This window comes from Pseudorasbora parva, chromosome 9 (assembly GCF_024679245.1).
Source record: "Pseudorasbora parva isolate DD20220531a chromosome 9, ASM2467924v1, whole genome shotgun sequence".
NCBI classification, from domain to species: Eukaryota; Metazoa; Chordata; class Actinopteri; order Cypriniformes; family Gobionidae; genus Pseudorasbora; species Pseudorasbora parva.
In genome coordinates, this window is record NC_090180.1 from 17,394,978 (window position 1) to 17,409,308 (window position 14,331).

General features: G+C 37.1%; 1 protein-coding gene across 6 annotated transcripts in view; it reads right to left on the reverse strand.

The window, feature by feature from the left end:
• Nucleotides 1–3,459: 3,459 nt before the first annotated feature.
• Nucleotides 3,460–14,331, reverse strand: part of abi1b (abl-interactor 1b) — a 32,374-nt gene continuing 21,502 nt past the window's right edge. For 2 of the 6 annotated variants that reach the window (XM_067454175.1, XM_067454176.1), the window contains 5 exons: nt 14,012–14,109; nt 9,879–10,088; nt 9,438–9,524; nt 8,873–9,058; nt 3,460–4,721 (listed from right to left, as the gene is read on the reverse strand). In XM_067454175.1, coding sequence (XP_067310276.1) covers nt 4,546–4,721; nt 8,873–9,058; nt 9,438–9,524; nt 9,879–10,088; nt 14,012–14,109 — 757 coding nt within the window. In that variant the 3' untranslated portion in view covers nt 3,460–4,545. Of the gene's footprint in view, nt 4,722–5,138; nt 5,715–8,872; nt 9,059–9,437; nt 9,525–9,878; nt 10,089–14,011; nt 14,110–14,331 lie in introns of those variants that run through there. The other 4 variants (XR_010907837.1, XR_010907836.1, XM_067454178.1 and 1 more) reach the window with 4 other exon arrangements.

Genomic DNA, 14,331 nt, shown 5'->3' on the forward strand with positions numbered 1-14,331 from the left:
GTATGGTAAAAATAAAACTGTATTATATTTTACAGACTTTTTTTGGGAAATGATTTAATTGAACTGAACAGGTTTGTTCCACATTTTTACTGACTGTAAATATAACATATTACATTATTTGATGGTCTGCAATGCAGTTTACATTTACTGTGCCACACAGTAAAAAGTATTCTGTTAACTATTTGATTTACTCACACTGTAAAAAAATATTTAGAAAAAAAGTTACCTGGTTGTCTTAAAATTTTGAGTTCATTGAAATTAAAATTTTGAGTAAATACAATGAACATTTTTTGAGATTCGACAGCCTTTATTAAAATATTATTAAAAGATTGTGTAAGCATATTGGGTAATTGTGTGATGTGTTATTTCTGATGACGCTGTGAAACATGACAAATTGTGCTATTTTCATGATTTATCAAATATTTTTATGTGGTTCAGATACAAAAATATTTTGAGTTTCTATTTATTAAACTAATTTCCTTCATTGTATCAACTCAAATTTTTAATTTCAATAAACTAAAATTTTTAAGGCAACCAGGTTACTTACTTTTTTAAGTTAAACCAACAAAAACCACCACAAATTTTTTACAGTGCACTGTACTAAATTACACATCTTGCTTAGATCCTTTTTGATGTATGAAAATGAACGCAAAATGAAGCAGGCTCTTTTACACTCTGAAAGAAATATCTGATGAAAACAATAATTCATCAAAGTAAACCACATTATAAAGCTTCCTTTCCATGTACATCAAAGTAGGACCGCTCCAACATATAAAACATGAATTTTCATGAGAAAATCAGCAGAGCTTTAAGCTTGTGATTTAGGTTTGCTTATGAAGCTTGAGCATAATTAGTGGATTATTAACACAAGCTGAACGCAATGAATTATATATAGACTCACAAAAGTTAATTTTAATCCTTAAATCTGATAATATATTATATTTAACCATTAGCACTATGACTTTTTACCATTTGTTTCACACTGCTTGTTTTCAGTCTGTTTTATGGCGTGTTTTTTCAGTGGTTTCATTAGGTATTACAGTGATGCCACTTCAGATGCAGCTCCTGGGCCACCTCTGCAGTGCGAAGATGGATTTTGCTGATTTTAATTCCATTTAATTGGTAACAGCATAAATTGAAGAATTTGATATAAAAGACAGCATACATTTTTTTAAAAAGGTTAGAAACAAATGCCTGTGCAAATGAAATTAAGGGAGGAAATATAGCTTTTTCCCCATTAATACCAGTTACGCAGCAGCTCTTCTGCCACTCAGCCCTAGCTGAGGGGGCATGTTCCGGCGGGGAAAGTGACGTTGATGCATTCCCTCTATAAGGTAAAGCAGCTCTGTTTATCATATTAGATACGTTTAAGTGTGTTTAAAATGATGTTATGACGTTATGACTGGGCGCTGCTGTGACATGTTCACAGTGCTAAGAGAAAAGCGCTTCTGCCAAATAAAACCGAGGGTAACGCAGATATGACGCGATTGACAGGCGACTCGCTCAAACGCTATGCTGACACGTCCCGGTCCTTAGTTAAAATAGCAATTTTCTCACAATTTACAAATAGTTGGAAACATTTGGGATATTGTAAGTAGCCTACTCAACTGAACAAAATATATAACACTGGCCTAGTGGTTTTTGGATATTTTACTGCAAAAATACTACATAGTGCACCTTTAAATGTACAAATCAGTTTTTAAGGAAGTTCATCACTGTGATTATTCAATTACGGTTTACGGGAAATGATTAGCACTTGTATTTCACCAACTGTGTAATATTTCTCTCACTAAGGAAAGTAGCTAAAGAGCTGGATGATGTCTTAAATTTTATTTGTATGATGGGTAAATATTATATTCACAAAGCAAGATACCTTAATTTTAAACTGCAAAGTATTTGCTTATGATTAACAATTATTATCTCTTCAAAAAATCCCCTCCAATAAAAAAAAAACTTTAAAAACTTTATTAAAACCTTAAAACTTTATATTATAGAATTATAGTATTATAGATTTTTTTAAGTAAATTGTAATGTTTGTAATCTTTATTTTCTTCTTTGTATTATCACATGTGATCACCATCGTGATAGTTTATTTGTTGCATAATTATAAATCAATACAAAAAAAAAAAAAAAAAAAAAAAACAGGTGCCATGATTGTGCTGTTTATTTTTATTTTTTATTGATTTATAATTATGCAACAAATAAACTATGACGATACGGAACATGGTACGGAATCTACGGATCGAGTGGTAACTCAAATAATAACTGCCGTAAATTGTTTTGCCATGTAGACTTCGTGCATGCGGACGGAGAACAAATCGTGTTTCCGGTACTGGTACCACTACACCACCGTGGAATTATACGATTCTATCTGCATTCTGAGCAGTTTGGAAATATTATAAGATTCTATCTGCATTCTGAGCAGTTTGGAGATATTGAGCGTCGAAGTTTTTGCATGCCATTTGACGGAGTAGATTCCTACGGTGACGACTGGTTAAGAATCAGTGTGATGTGATAGAAAATTATTTTCTTTTTCAGACCTACATCACCCTCTGCTGTCCATTTAGATGAATATATTCTCTTACTGACTACAATTGACCAGTGAATACTGCCATGGACCGTTGCTTAAAATGTGTAATTTGTATGTTTGTGTATTAAAAAAAAAAAAAGGTTATACATTTGTCATCTAGCACCTAAACACATCTAACACAACGTTTTGCACAGGAGGGTGCTTTATTATAAAAAGATATTGTACATAAAAAGAAAACCAGATTATATATACAAAACGATAATAGAGATTATATTGTTTGCAGATATTCTGCAAAGGAACATTTAAATTACAGATCACTTGCACATCTTATGACAAGGCCTTGCAATGCTTAACATTAAGTGGTCATTGTTCAGACAGCTCTATGCGAGTTACATTCTCACAGATATTTCATTGGATTAAATAAATTAAAACACTGCTCGCCCTTCAACAGTAGTTTGAGACGCTGCTAAAAACCAGAATCATCTTTATGTTTGTGCCATGCTAACAGTTATGAGCTCACATTTGTCAGTACTATACACTAAACTTGATTTTTTCCCCCCCCCATGAAATCTATGGATTTGCACCTAAATTCAGGAAAACTTCTGAACTGGTCAAAATAGAAAGACACAAATTCAGCTTTGCATGGTCCCCCTATATAATATATACAATGACAAAACTGATTTCTGCTACTTCATTTTTTTTTTTTTCTGTGGGCAATGAGACTCATTCAGCTAGTGAGCCAGTGTCGCCCGGTCAGTGCAACATAATCAAGTTCACAATACTTCAGCAGTTCAAAACAAAAACACCATCAAAGACCAGCTTGGCACAGTTTAAACTCACAGTATATGGGTGAATCTCATGAAAACATGTCCAGATCACACACACAAAAAAATGCATTAAGGAAACAAAGCCTATAGGACCATTGAGAATTCTTTTCTTTTCTTTTCTTTTTTTTTGCATTTAATAATGCAATGTATCGGATAGCTTGCATTTTGAGTTTTTATTTTTTAAATAATTCCCATTACACTCAATGGTGATTTAAAATTACTGTAAAACATTTTTATGTTTAAAACAGCATAAATGAATGGCAGTACAAGAAATATTATCAGAATGTATAAGAACAAATTAAATAATTTTCAGATAACGGTAATGAGAATTTTTTTTTTGCATTATGATAATATTAATAATAATTTGGGGAAATGTGCTTAAAATTTGTGCATAAAAATATGTCCTAACACAAATAAAAAATGTAATCTTAGAATTTGTTGTTTTTGTTATTTTTTATCGTGGGGTGAAATATACAGTATACAATGTGGACATGTTAATATGAAGTTTTGTTTGATATGCAGAAGAATATCTGCACATTACTGCATCTGTGTTTTCCCTTACAGCTATGAGGTAAAATTATAGAAAATATTAGCAAATCCTGAAGGCGAAATTTAGGTAAAAACATCATTGTCACTTACATATTTTTTTGGCTAATTATTTTCCAGGCATAATAATATTCCAAAAATGACATTCAAACATTTCTTCCTCTTATAAGGGAAGAGTTTGACAGTTTAGTAAAAAAACTAAAAAATAAATAAAAAAAAACAGAGAGAGAGAGAGAGAGAGAGAGAGAGAGAGAGAGAGAGAGAGAGAGAGAGAGAGAGAGAGAAACTTAGAAAAACAAACAAAACTACCTATCCCTAGCTGACACTTGGCAAATACGGATCTCAGTACAATGACAAAACACGCACAAAAACAAACACTAGCAACAGCCTACAGGCAACGTCTCACTGTAATATATGTACAAAATATATGAGGCAACCTAACCAGAAAGTAGTGAGACTTGTTTGTTTCTTTTCATATTCTTTGTAGAGGCAATATGAGCCCTGTCTCCTCAAACAGTGAGCATTGTAGATGCCTCGATACATTGGTGACTGGACAAAAACAAACATTCAGTCATATTCTAATGCACTTTGCAATGTTTGTAAATGATTGGCTGCATTGTATGATGTCTCTGGGATTTAGCATTAGTCAGCATAATGCATGATGGATTCAACGTAGTTGCCAGGAAACAGTCCGGTCACACCATTACACACGCCCTCGAACCAGCCATCATCATTTTTCTTGATGATGTAGATGATAGCGCCCTCCATGAAGGACAGCTCATCATCTTTGTCCTTTGTGTAGTCATAGATGGCCACCACTGAAAGAGGAGAAGACAGGGTTAGTATCCATCCATCCATCTATCTCTCTGCCTGTCTATTAGTCCATCTATTCATCTATCTGTCTTTCTCTTTTTCTCTTTTTCTGTCAGTCTATCCATTTGTCTGTCTGTGTCTGTCTGTCCATCCGCCTGTCCACTATCTGTCTGTCTATCCATCTGTCAGTCTATCTATCTGTCTGCCTGCCTGTAAATCTATCCATTTATCTTTCCATCCTTCTGTCTATCCAGGTTTGTTTTTCCGTCTCGCCTGTCCATCCATCCATCTGCCTGCCTGCCTGCCTGCCAGTCAATCAATCCACATATAAGTCTGTCTGTTTATCTATCTATCTGACTATCTTTCTATCAATCTGTCTGTCTGTCAGTCTATCCGTCTGTCTTTGTCTGTCTATCCATCTGTCTGTCAGTCTATTCGTCAGTCTATCCATCCGTCTGTCAGTCGGCCTATCCATCTGTCTGGCTGTCTTGTCTGTCTAGGTAAAAAATACAGATTTCTCGATTTTAAACCAATTCTCATTTTTGAAGAACCAATATTGATTCTTAAATCCCAAGAATTGATCTATCCGTCTGTCTGTCAGTCTATCAGTCTCTCTGTCAGTCTGATTCTTAAATCCCAAGAATTGATCTATCCGTCTGTCTGTCAGTCTATCCGTCTCTCTGTCAGTCTGATTCTTAAATCCCAAGAATTGATCTATCCGTCTGTCTGTCAGTCTATCCGTCTCTCTGTCAGTCTGATTCTTAAATCCCAAGAATTGATTTTTCATTTTATTCTCTTTTCAGTTGATGAATGAATTTGTAGCAACTCCCATCCAATAAAATCGCATTAAGCTTTGTGCTTTGTTACTTCTGATATGAAACAAAGTCTCAGCAATTTTATTACGAAATTCAAACCATAAATACCGTTTTGGCGCTCTTATGTGCTGTAGCGCCTCAGTTCAAGCGGCACGTGAACCGATCATCTCTTCTGCTTTACTGCTAGTTACAGCAGCAAATAAAAATGAATGAACATCAGAAGGAATGTTGAAAGAAACAAAACAGCTTACTGAAATTAATCATGTCTCATGTAATTGCTCTATTAACTTTTCAACCATGGAAAGGCGTCAAAACCTTTACCTCAGAAAAGCCATTCAATGACCATAAACATGATAATTATCTAGAAAAACTATTCTAGAGGAGCATTTTGATAAATATATGCCCTAGATTACATATTCATTATATTTTACCTGTTCTTCAACATTGAATATATTTTTGAATAAATCCTTCATGTATTAATATTTAAATGTTTACATTTTAAATGTAATCATTCAAAATGTATTAATATAACGTCATTATTATAAAAAACGTGGTATTTAAATGTAAGTAGCCAACAAATAAGTTAATTTAAACCTTTAATATTATGGTGAAGTACCAACTGAGGTTCCCTATATAGTTAACAGCATTGTAACGTATGGTATACACAGATCAGGCATAACATTATGACAGGTGAAGTGAATAACACTGATCGTCTCCATCATGGCCCCTGTTAGTGGGTGGGATATATTAGGCAGCAAGGGGACATTTTGTCCTAGAAGGTGATGTGTTAGAAGCAGGAAAAATGGGCAAGTGTAAGAATTAGAGGCATATGGTTTGACAAGGGTCAAATTGTGATGGCTAGATGACTGGGTCAGAGCATCTCCAAAACTGCAGATCTTGTGGGGTGTTCCAGGTCTACAGTGGTCAGTGTCTATCAAAAGTGATCCAAGGAAGGAATCGTGGTGAGTCGACGACAGGTTCATGACTCATGGGTGGCTAAGGCTCGAAGGCTGGCCTGTCTGGTCCAATCAAACAGAGAGCTACTGTAGCTTGAATTGCTCAAGAAGTTAATGCTGGTTCTGATAGAAAGGTGTCAGAATACACAGTAAATAGCAGTTTGTTGCGTATAAGGGTGCATACACTCTAAAAAGTGCTGGGTAAAAAACAACCCAAGTTGAGTTGAAAATGGACAAACCCAGAAATTAGGTTGTTTGAATAGGTCCATTCACTGGGTTCAAACAACCATATTTCTGGGTTTGTCCAATTTCAACCCAACTTAGGTTGTTTTTAACCCAGCATTTTTTAGAGTGTAGTGTAGTCACAGACCAGTCAGGGTGCCCACGGTGCCCCTGTCCACTGCCAAAAAATACCAACAGAAGGCACGGAGCATCACTGTACCATGAAGCAATGGAAGAAGGTGGAATGGTCTGATAAATCATGTTTTCTTTTACATCACTTGGATGGCTGGGTGTGCATGGCTTACCTCGACAACACATGGCACCAGGATGCACTATGGGAAGAAGGCAAGTCGGTGGAGACAGTGTGATTCTTTGGGTAATGTTCTGCTGGGAAACCGTGGGTTCTGCCATCCATGTGGATGAGACTTTGACACGTACCACCTACCTAAGCACTGTTGCAGACCATGTACACCCTTTCATGGAAACAGTATTCCCTAATGGCTGTGGCCTCTTTCAGCAGGATAATGCGCCCTGCCACAAAGCAAAAATGGTTCACGAATGGTTTGAGGAGCACAACAAGTTTGAGGTGTTGACTTGGCCTCCAAATTCCCCACATCTCAATCCAATTGAGCATCTGTGGATGTGCTTAAAAAAACAAGTCCGTTCCATGGAGGCCCCACCTTGCAACTTACTGGAAGCAACTTCAAGGATCTGTTGCTAACATCTTGGTACCACAGCACACCTTCAGGGGTCTAGTGGAGTCCATGCCTCGATGGGTCAGGGCTGTGTGCGATATATAGTCTGCGATAATATCGTAATTGTCATTTTAACGATGTTCAATCTGACATTATCAAGTATATCCCTCACACAGACACACACCCAGAGTGTGTGTGTGCACATACACTACGTAGTCTTGAAGTAATGTGATGTACGTGATGTAGTCTTGATGGTAAAATGCTCATAAAAGGAAAAAATACATTGAAACTTTTTGGAAAAGATGATTTCTGTTACTGCTGTGAACTGACCACCACACAGAATGTGGCGGGACCCACTTTATATTAGGTGGCCTTAACTACTATTTACTAACATTGTAATTAATCATTTGATACAAAGCACTTATTGTGTACATATGTTTTTACATTGTACTTACATTGTCAAAATTACCTGCATGTAATTACGTCTATAATTAATTTCTGTAGTTACATTTGTAATTACACAGTTGGCACTTCTCTTACACCTAACCCTACCCTTAAACTGACCCACAGCACCACACCTGTCCCTAACTCTACCCGTATCCCACCTCAAAATCAGCAAAAGTGCTTTGCAATACAATTTGAACACAGTAAGTAAATTGTACTTATATTTTGATGTAAGTACATAGTACTTAAGACCACCTAATATAAAGTGGGGCCATATGGAGAATATCAAAACCTTTAGGAGTCAGCTGATCACCAGCACCAAGGTAGCATTAAAATAACACACTCAGCAAAATATCATCTAATTATTGTAATCGAGCAAATCCCAGAAAATATGAAGATATTTTTTTTCAATATCGCACACCCCTAGGACCAACACAATATTAGGAAGGTGGTCATAATGTTATGCCTGATCTGTGTATTTACATCTATCTGAATGGTAATTAATGTACAGTGTGTCCCTTTCAAAATACAAAAAACAAAAAAATCTAATTTTCCTTGAGGAATTTTGCCATGTACTGTACCTGATAGGCCCCAATTAATCAACCTGTTTGTCTGTCTGCCCATCCATCCATCCATCCATCCATCCATCCATCCATCCATCCATCCATCCATCCATCTGTCCGTCCTTCTGTCTGCTCGCCTATCTATCCTTCTGTCTTTGCATCCATCTGTCTTTGCATCCATCCATCCCTTTCTGTCTGTTCATCTATCTATCATCTGTCTTTCCTTCCATCCATCCATCCATCCACCCATCAATCTTTCCATCCACCCATCAATCTTCCCATCCATCCACCTATCCATCCATCCATCCATCCATCCATCTTGATTATGATCTCAATTGAAAAAGGCATTCTCAATTCAAAAATCTTACATTAAAAAGAAACAAAAATGAATGAATCATATTGTTGTGCCTTTGAAGTAAATCTGACAATGAAAACTCGAAATGAAAGGGGTGCTCACTTACCCTTTTCTATATAGGATTTTGGGGCCCAGTGGGGGTCTCCATCAGCATAGGGGTCATTGTAGTGCACCAGAGCGGCATCTTCTTCATCATAATCCACAGGTGGAGGTGGAGGGGGCGGAGCTGCTTCCTCAAACAAGGGCGTGTCCTCAGGTAGAGGAGGTGGGGGAGGAGATGGGCTGTCTGTTACTGGAGGACAAAAATGATCAAAATTCATTATAATTTAGAAATTAAAAACATAAATCACAAAAGAGGTGTAATAAAGTCCCTGTTTGTATAAAGTGTTTTTGAATATTATTGTATTTTTTTTGCCCTACTTATAAGTAATAGTACTATAGAATAAGTCAACTCCCAAAATAAAACACTATTTCATAAAATTGTTTTACCTTTTTTATAACTATTATATATTAATAGTTCTAATTATAACTATTAATACACCTATATATGAATACATACAAATGTAATCAATATTACATTTTAGGTAGAGAGAATAATTCATACATGGCTGCAGGTGAACAGAGACCGTATGTGAAGGTATAAGCGCTATGCTAATGTGAGCGTTACTCACTGTTCTCCTGAACTCTGGCCACAAAGCCAGTGAGGGGAATCTGGGGCGTCAGCTGCACCATGGGAGGAGGCGGTGGAGCGACAGACACTGGAGACACATGGAGCGCAGATGCACACACATTCATACACATCCAGCCAGACAGAAAGAGGATAACAGGCAAAAACAACCCCAAAGAGTTACACCCAGGCAGATAAACAGACAGAAGGTAAAAGCAGTTGTGAGTTATTGTGACATGAAGAGATGAAAAGCAGAAAAGCAGGCAGATCATCGGTTACTAGGTCTGCCTAGTTGCTAGTAACCTCATTTATTTGGTTTAGTGATTCTAGTGGTGAAGAAATTACATACTTGAGATTGATATTTGTTTTGTAATGGCATTTAGATGTTGTAAAGTGAAAATTAAGTGCCACTGAATAGCACTCCCTAGCATGGAACTGAACTCACTTGTGTTTTGGGGATACGTGGGACCCCCGTTCAGGTGGGGCTGAGGCACAGAGAACTGGGAGGAGCTAGCAGGGGCGCGCCGGTAGGTGCCGGTGGCGGACACCATAGAAGCGGAGGAAGAAGTGGTGGAGGAATTGTGTCTGGAGATCTGTCGTGAGATTGTTCCGAACTGAGACATTGGGATTGGGCCCAAACCTGGACCTGGAGGAACTGGTGAAGGGAAGACAGAAAAAAAGGACAGCCACAGAAAATAAGTCCAATGTAAAATAGATCACTCAGTTAGGGGCTGGGTGGAATTACCAAAATAATAGGGCTCGGTATTGATTCAATTCTGATTCATCAACTTGTGATTTGATTCAGTTCTACTCTCAATTTAATTTGAATCAATATTGATTAATTTGTATATAAATACAAATGCTCCTCCTTTTGGATGTTGGAAGGTGCTATACAAATAAAGTTTGATTGATTGATTGATAAATAAGGTTTTTTATCGTACTAGCCTGACGTACTAGCCTGACGTGGTCATACTCAATTCTAGTCAGAATATGAGTCTGATACTGCTCCATTGGGCTGTGATTATGGTGCGTGTTTAAACTGAACCAGGAAAGACCTCAATTGGATAGACCTACAGCCAATCAGAGCAACGAAGTGATGCCTTACGTTAGTTGTCAAATGTCAACAGAACTCAACTGCACTGTGTTGCCAAGTCTGCGTTTTTTAGCACGGGTTGTTTTCCATGTCCACGGGTTAAAGTGACCTCAATTATGTGATATATAGGCCCAGGAATGCGAATTTTAGCAGGCAACCTTGCCAAAATAACACACATTTTACCTCCCAAACGGCATTTTCCCTTATGTCCAGACCGAGCTGCCCAAGCTCAAATGTTGTGTGCGGGGCTGAGTTCAGCATGCATCCAGGCTAGTACAGAACATCTCTCAAATATTGCTGTAACCATATGGTCAAAATTGCCATTTCTTATTTTTTATGGAATATTGCAGTATGCATTATAAATGATTTATCTGTGCATATCAATTCATGTCCCCCAATCAACACAAGTCTCCCCAATAATAAGAAATTCTTGCACTGCTCTGCTGTACTTCATTATGCAGTGCTCTGTATGCTGGTAGGATGACAAAACATTTTAGTCTGGTTTGCCACTCGTCAATGTCAAATTGATTAAAATGGCCAATCAAATCAAAGTAGGCAGCAGAGTTTACATTCTCTTTTGGCTCATGCACACAGCCTTCACACACAGACAAGCATGTCAATCTATCACTTAATGCCATTGTGAAGACAATTCTTTCCGGTGAAAATCAACAAACAAAATGCACACAAATGTGTCCATTCTCTTAATAGACAATCGATGATAAACATCTTAAATCTTTCTTTGAAAAAAAAAAAAAAAAAAAAAAAAAACATTTGACAATGGATTTGAACCCGGAAACCTTTGACATTTTTTAAAAAAATTCTACCATCAGAACAATAGGGAATTTCAAATATAGCTCTATGTATTTATTCACTAGTGCGAAGAATCTTGGGTCTAATAATATATCTGATGCAAATTAAAGGGTTAGATCAACCAAAAATGAAAATTCTGTCAATAATTACTTACCCTAATTTCGTTTCAACACCCGTACCGCTGCGTTCACACCAAACGCGAACTGAGTGTCAAAATCCCGTCTACCACGTCTAGTTTGACGCGTGAACATTTTGAATCCATTCGCGCGACTGCAGCAAATTGGACGTGCGTAGAAATCGAGCATTTGAAGTGAAATAGACGCGCGAGGCTGCTCTTGCCGGGGTTAACGAGCGCTGAGCGCCCGGAGTACGCCAGGATCTCACAACTCCAAAAATGCAAGAGTATTCTTTTTAAATAGGCACTGTCTTTATAAGTAAACCACATATTTTAGCTTTAAACAACTATATTATCAACTGAAAAGCATTAAAACTACATTTAGTGACAAAATAACAGTATTTTTAATTATATGCAGTGTTTCTCATCATGTCACTTTTCACACGTGACAGCAGCAAGCAGGCTCCTCATTGGTTAAGGAGGCGCGAATTGATGCCAAAGTTCAAATTTTTCAACTCGGATGAAGGGAGAGGAAAGGGAGTTTGTGATGAGAGTGAAGCGGGGAATAAAGTGCGATCTGTTTGATGTTAATCACCTCCGTGTTTGCATTCACTCCAGTTACATTTTTTTCACTCGGACACAAGCGTTACAACGCCACGGATGACGACGTTCCCTGCCGCCCTCTACATGATCTCATTTCATTACAGCAGCACCACTATCACCATGGCGACTTCACTCCAATAATCACAACTAATCATAATGCCTTGAAATAGCAAAAGTATGAAATATTAATAATAAAATATATATGAAATAACTAAAAAATCTTGTTGGGGCGGGGGCTCACTGGCGCCCCCCAGCTGTTGGCGCCCTAGGCGACCGCCTAGTTTGCCTATGCCTAGAAACGGCACTGAGCGACGAGAATAGTTTTTGATTGGCAAAAAAAAAAAACGAAATACCGACTTGTATAGTGATGGGCCGATTTCAAAACATAGATTCAAACGGTTATGAATCAGCTATCCTGAATCCGATTCAGGACTCGGATCGCCATTGTCATGTGATTTCAGCAGTTTGGCAGTTTGGCACACGATCCGATTCATGAATCAATATGCTGATTCATAACGCTTCGAAACTTTGTTTTGAAATCGGGTCATCACTATATGATGACCACTAAGTCGTTATTTAGTTTTTTTGTGCACAAAAACTATTCCCGTCGCTTCATAAAATTATTGTAGAATAACTGTAGTGAGATGGGCTTTGTAACAACGTCTTTAATGACTTTTATGGGTCTTGAGAGAGGAAATGACATTGATGTCAATGAAGGCCTGTCTGAGCGATCGAATTTCAACAAAAATATCTTAATTTGTGTTCCGAAGATGAACGGAGGTTTTACAGGTGTCGAAAGACATTAAGGTAAGTAATTATTAAGTAATTAATGACAGAATTTTTATTTTTGGGTGAATTAACCCTTTAAAGCTACACTGTGTGATATTTTCCCCCATCTAGCGGTGTAAAGGTATATGACCATCCAGTGAATAATAGTTTCTGTTCCTCTCAATTCTGATTTCGTGTGGCCGATTTAGTCCCAGATTAACATGGCAATCCCCCTCTTCACATTTGACATGGTGCCATCGAGTGTTAAAACGCGAAAGACGAAGCTTGAATTTACGGGTATGTCCCTCTTTGGCTAATGTACTTTCAAGATGGAGGGGCAACATGGCGACCGGCATTCGAACCCTCACCCGTATGTATTTTCAATGGCATATTATAAACTTACGAGAATACTTTATTACTTGAAAGAAGTAAATATACTTTAATGAACACATCTATTTTTGAAAGAAAGTGCTTTTAGCTAAGAATAAACTAAAAAAGTTACACAGTGTAGCTTTAATGAAAGAATTCTTTGCAAATAGTCCCAAAAGGATTATTTCCCAACTAGAATTAGACCTAGGATTATTTTCACTGCTTTCATGGCAAATTTATTCAAAAACATACATTAAATAGTGAAGACAGGTTAAGCAAAAATATAATGAATATACGTATAATATATTTAGCAAATGCTCCTCTCTAAAGTTTTTCTAGCCATCAAGCTAAATACATTGAGTTTACCAACTGTTTTATTAATGCATTTCTTAAAACACAAATCAGTTACAATTAAATAGATTTCAGAAAGTACATTTCAACATACCTTCTGATGTTCATCGGTTTATTTTGTGCTATAACTAGTAAAGAGGAAAAGACGATTGGTTCACCATTCATTTGAGCGGCTAAAGCAATCTGTCAAGCCACATTAGAGAGCGCCTACAATTTATTTTTTGTACGTAGAATTTTAAAGCTGAGAATGTTTGATATCAAAAAGCAACAAAGTGCAAAGCTTACTGTGTTTAATGGAATGTTTTGTAACGCTTTGTTCATGCATAAACTGAAAACACCACAGACTGAAAGATTGATTCTGGGGATAAGAACAGTTATTCAGAATGAGAATTGAATGAAATTAAAACAATCTATATTTTTAACCCAGCACTACAATATAATACAATATGTGAACAATGTGAATTGTCACCTGGTGCCATACTTGGAGGGGAGGGTGTTGGCACAGCCAGAGGGATTCCCATACTATTACTGCTGTTCTCCCGTCCGCCGCTGCCCCCACTACTGCCACTGAGACACACAGAGTCAGAGGGTTACAAAGAGCTATTAAAGCTTAAAACGTGCATTGTCATAAATTCACAAATCCTTTATTGAGCCACTCAAAAAGTCATTATTGACACATCAAGACCTTTTGTAACATGAGTTTGGAGAATAAATGTGAGAAATTAAAGGTTAAGAAATAGTTTACTGTTATTTCTAAACTTATTCACCTTAATCTTTCCTCATGAGTAT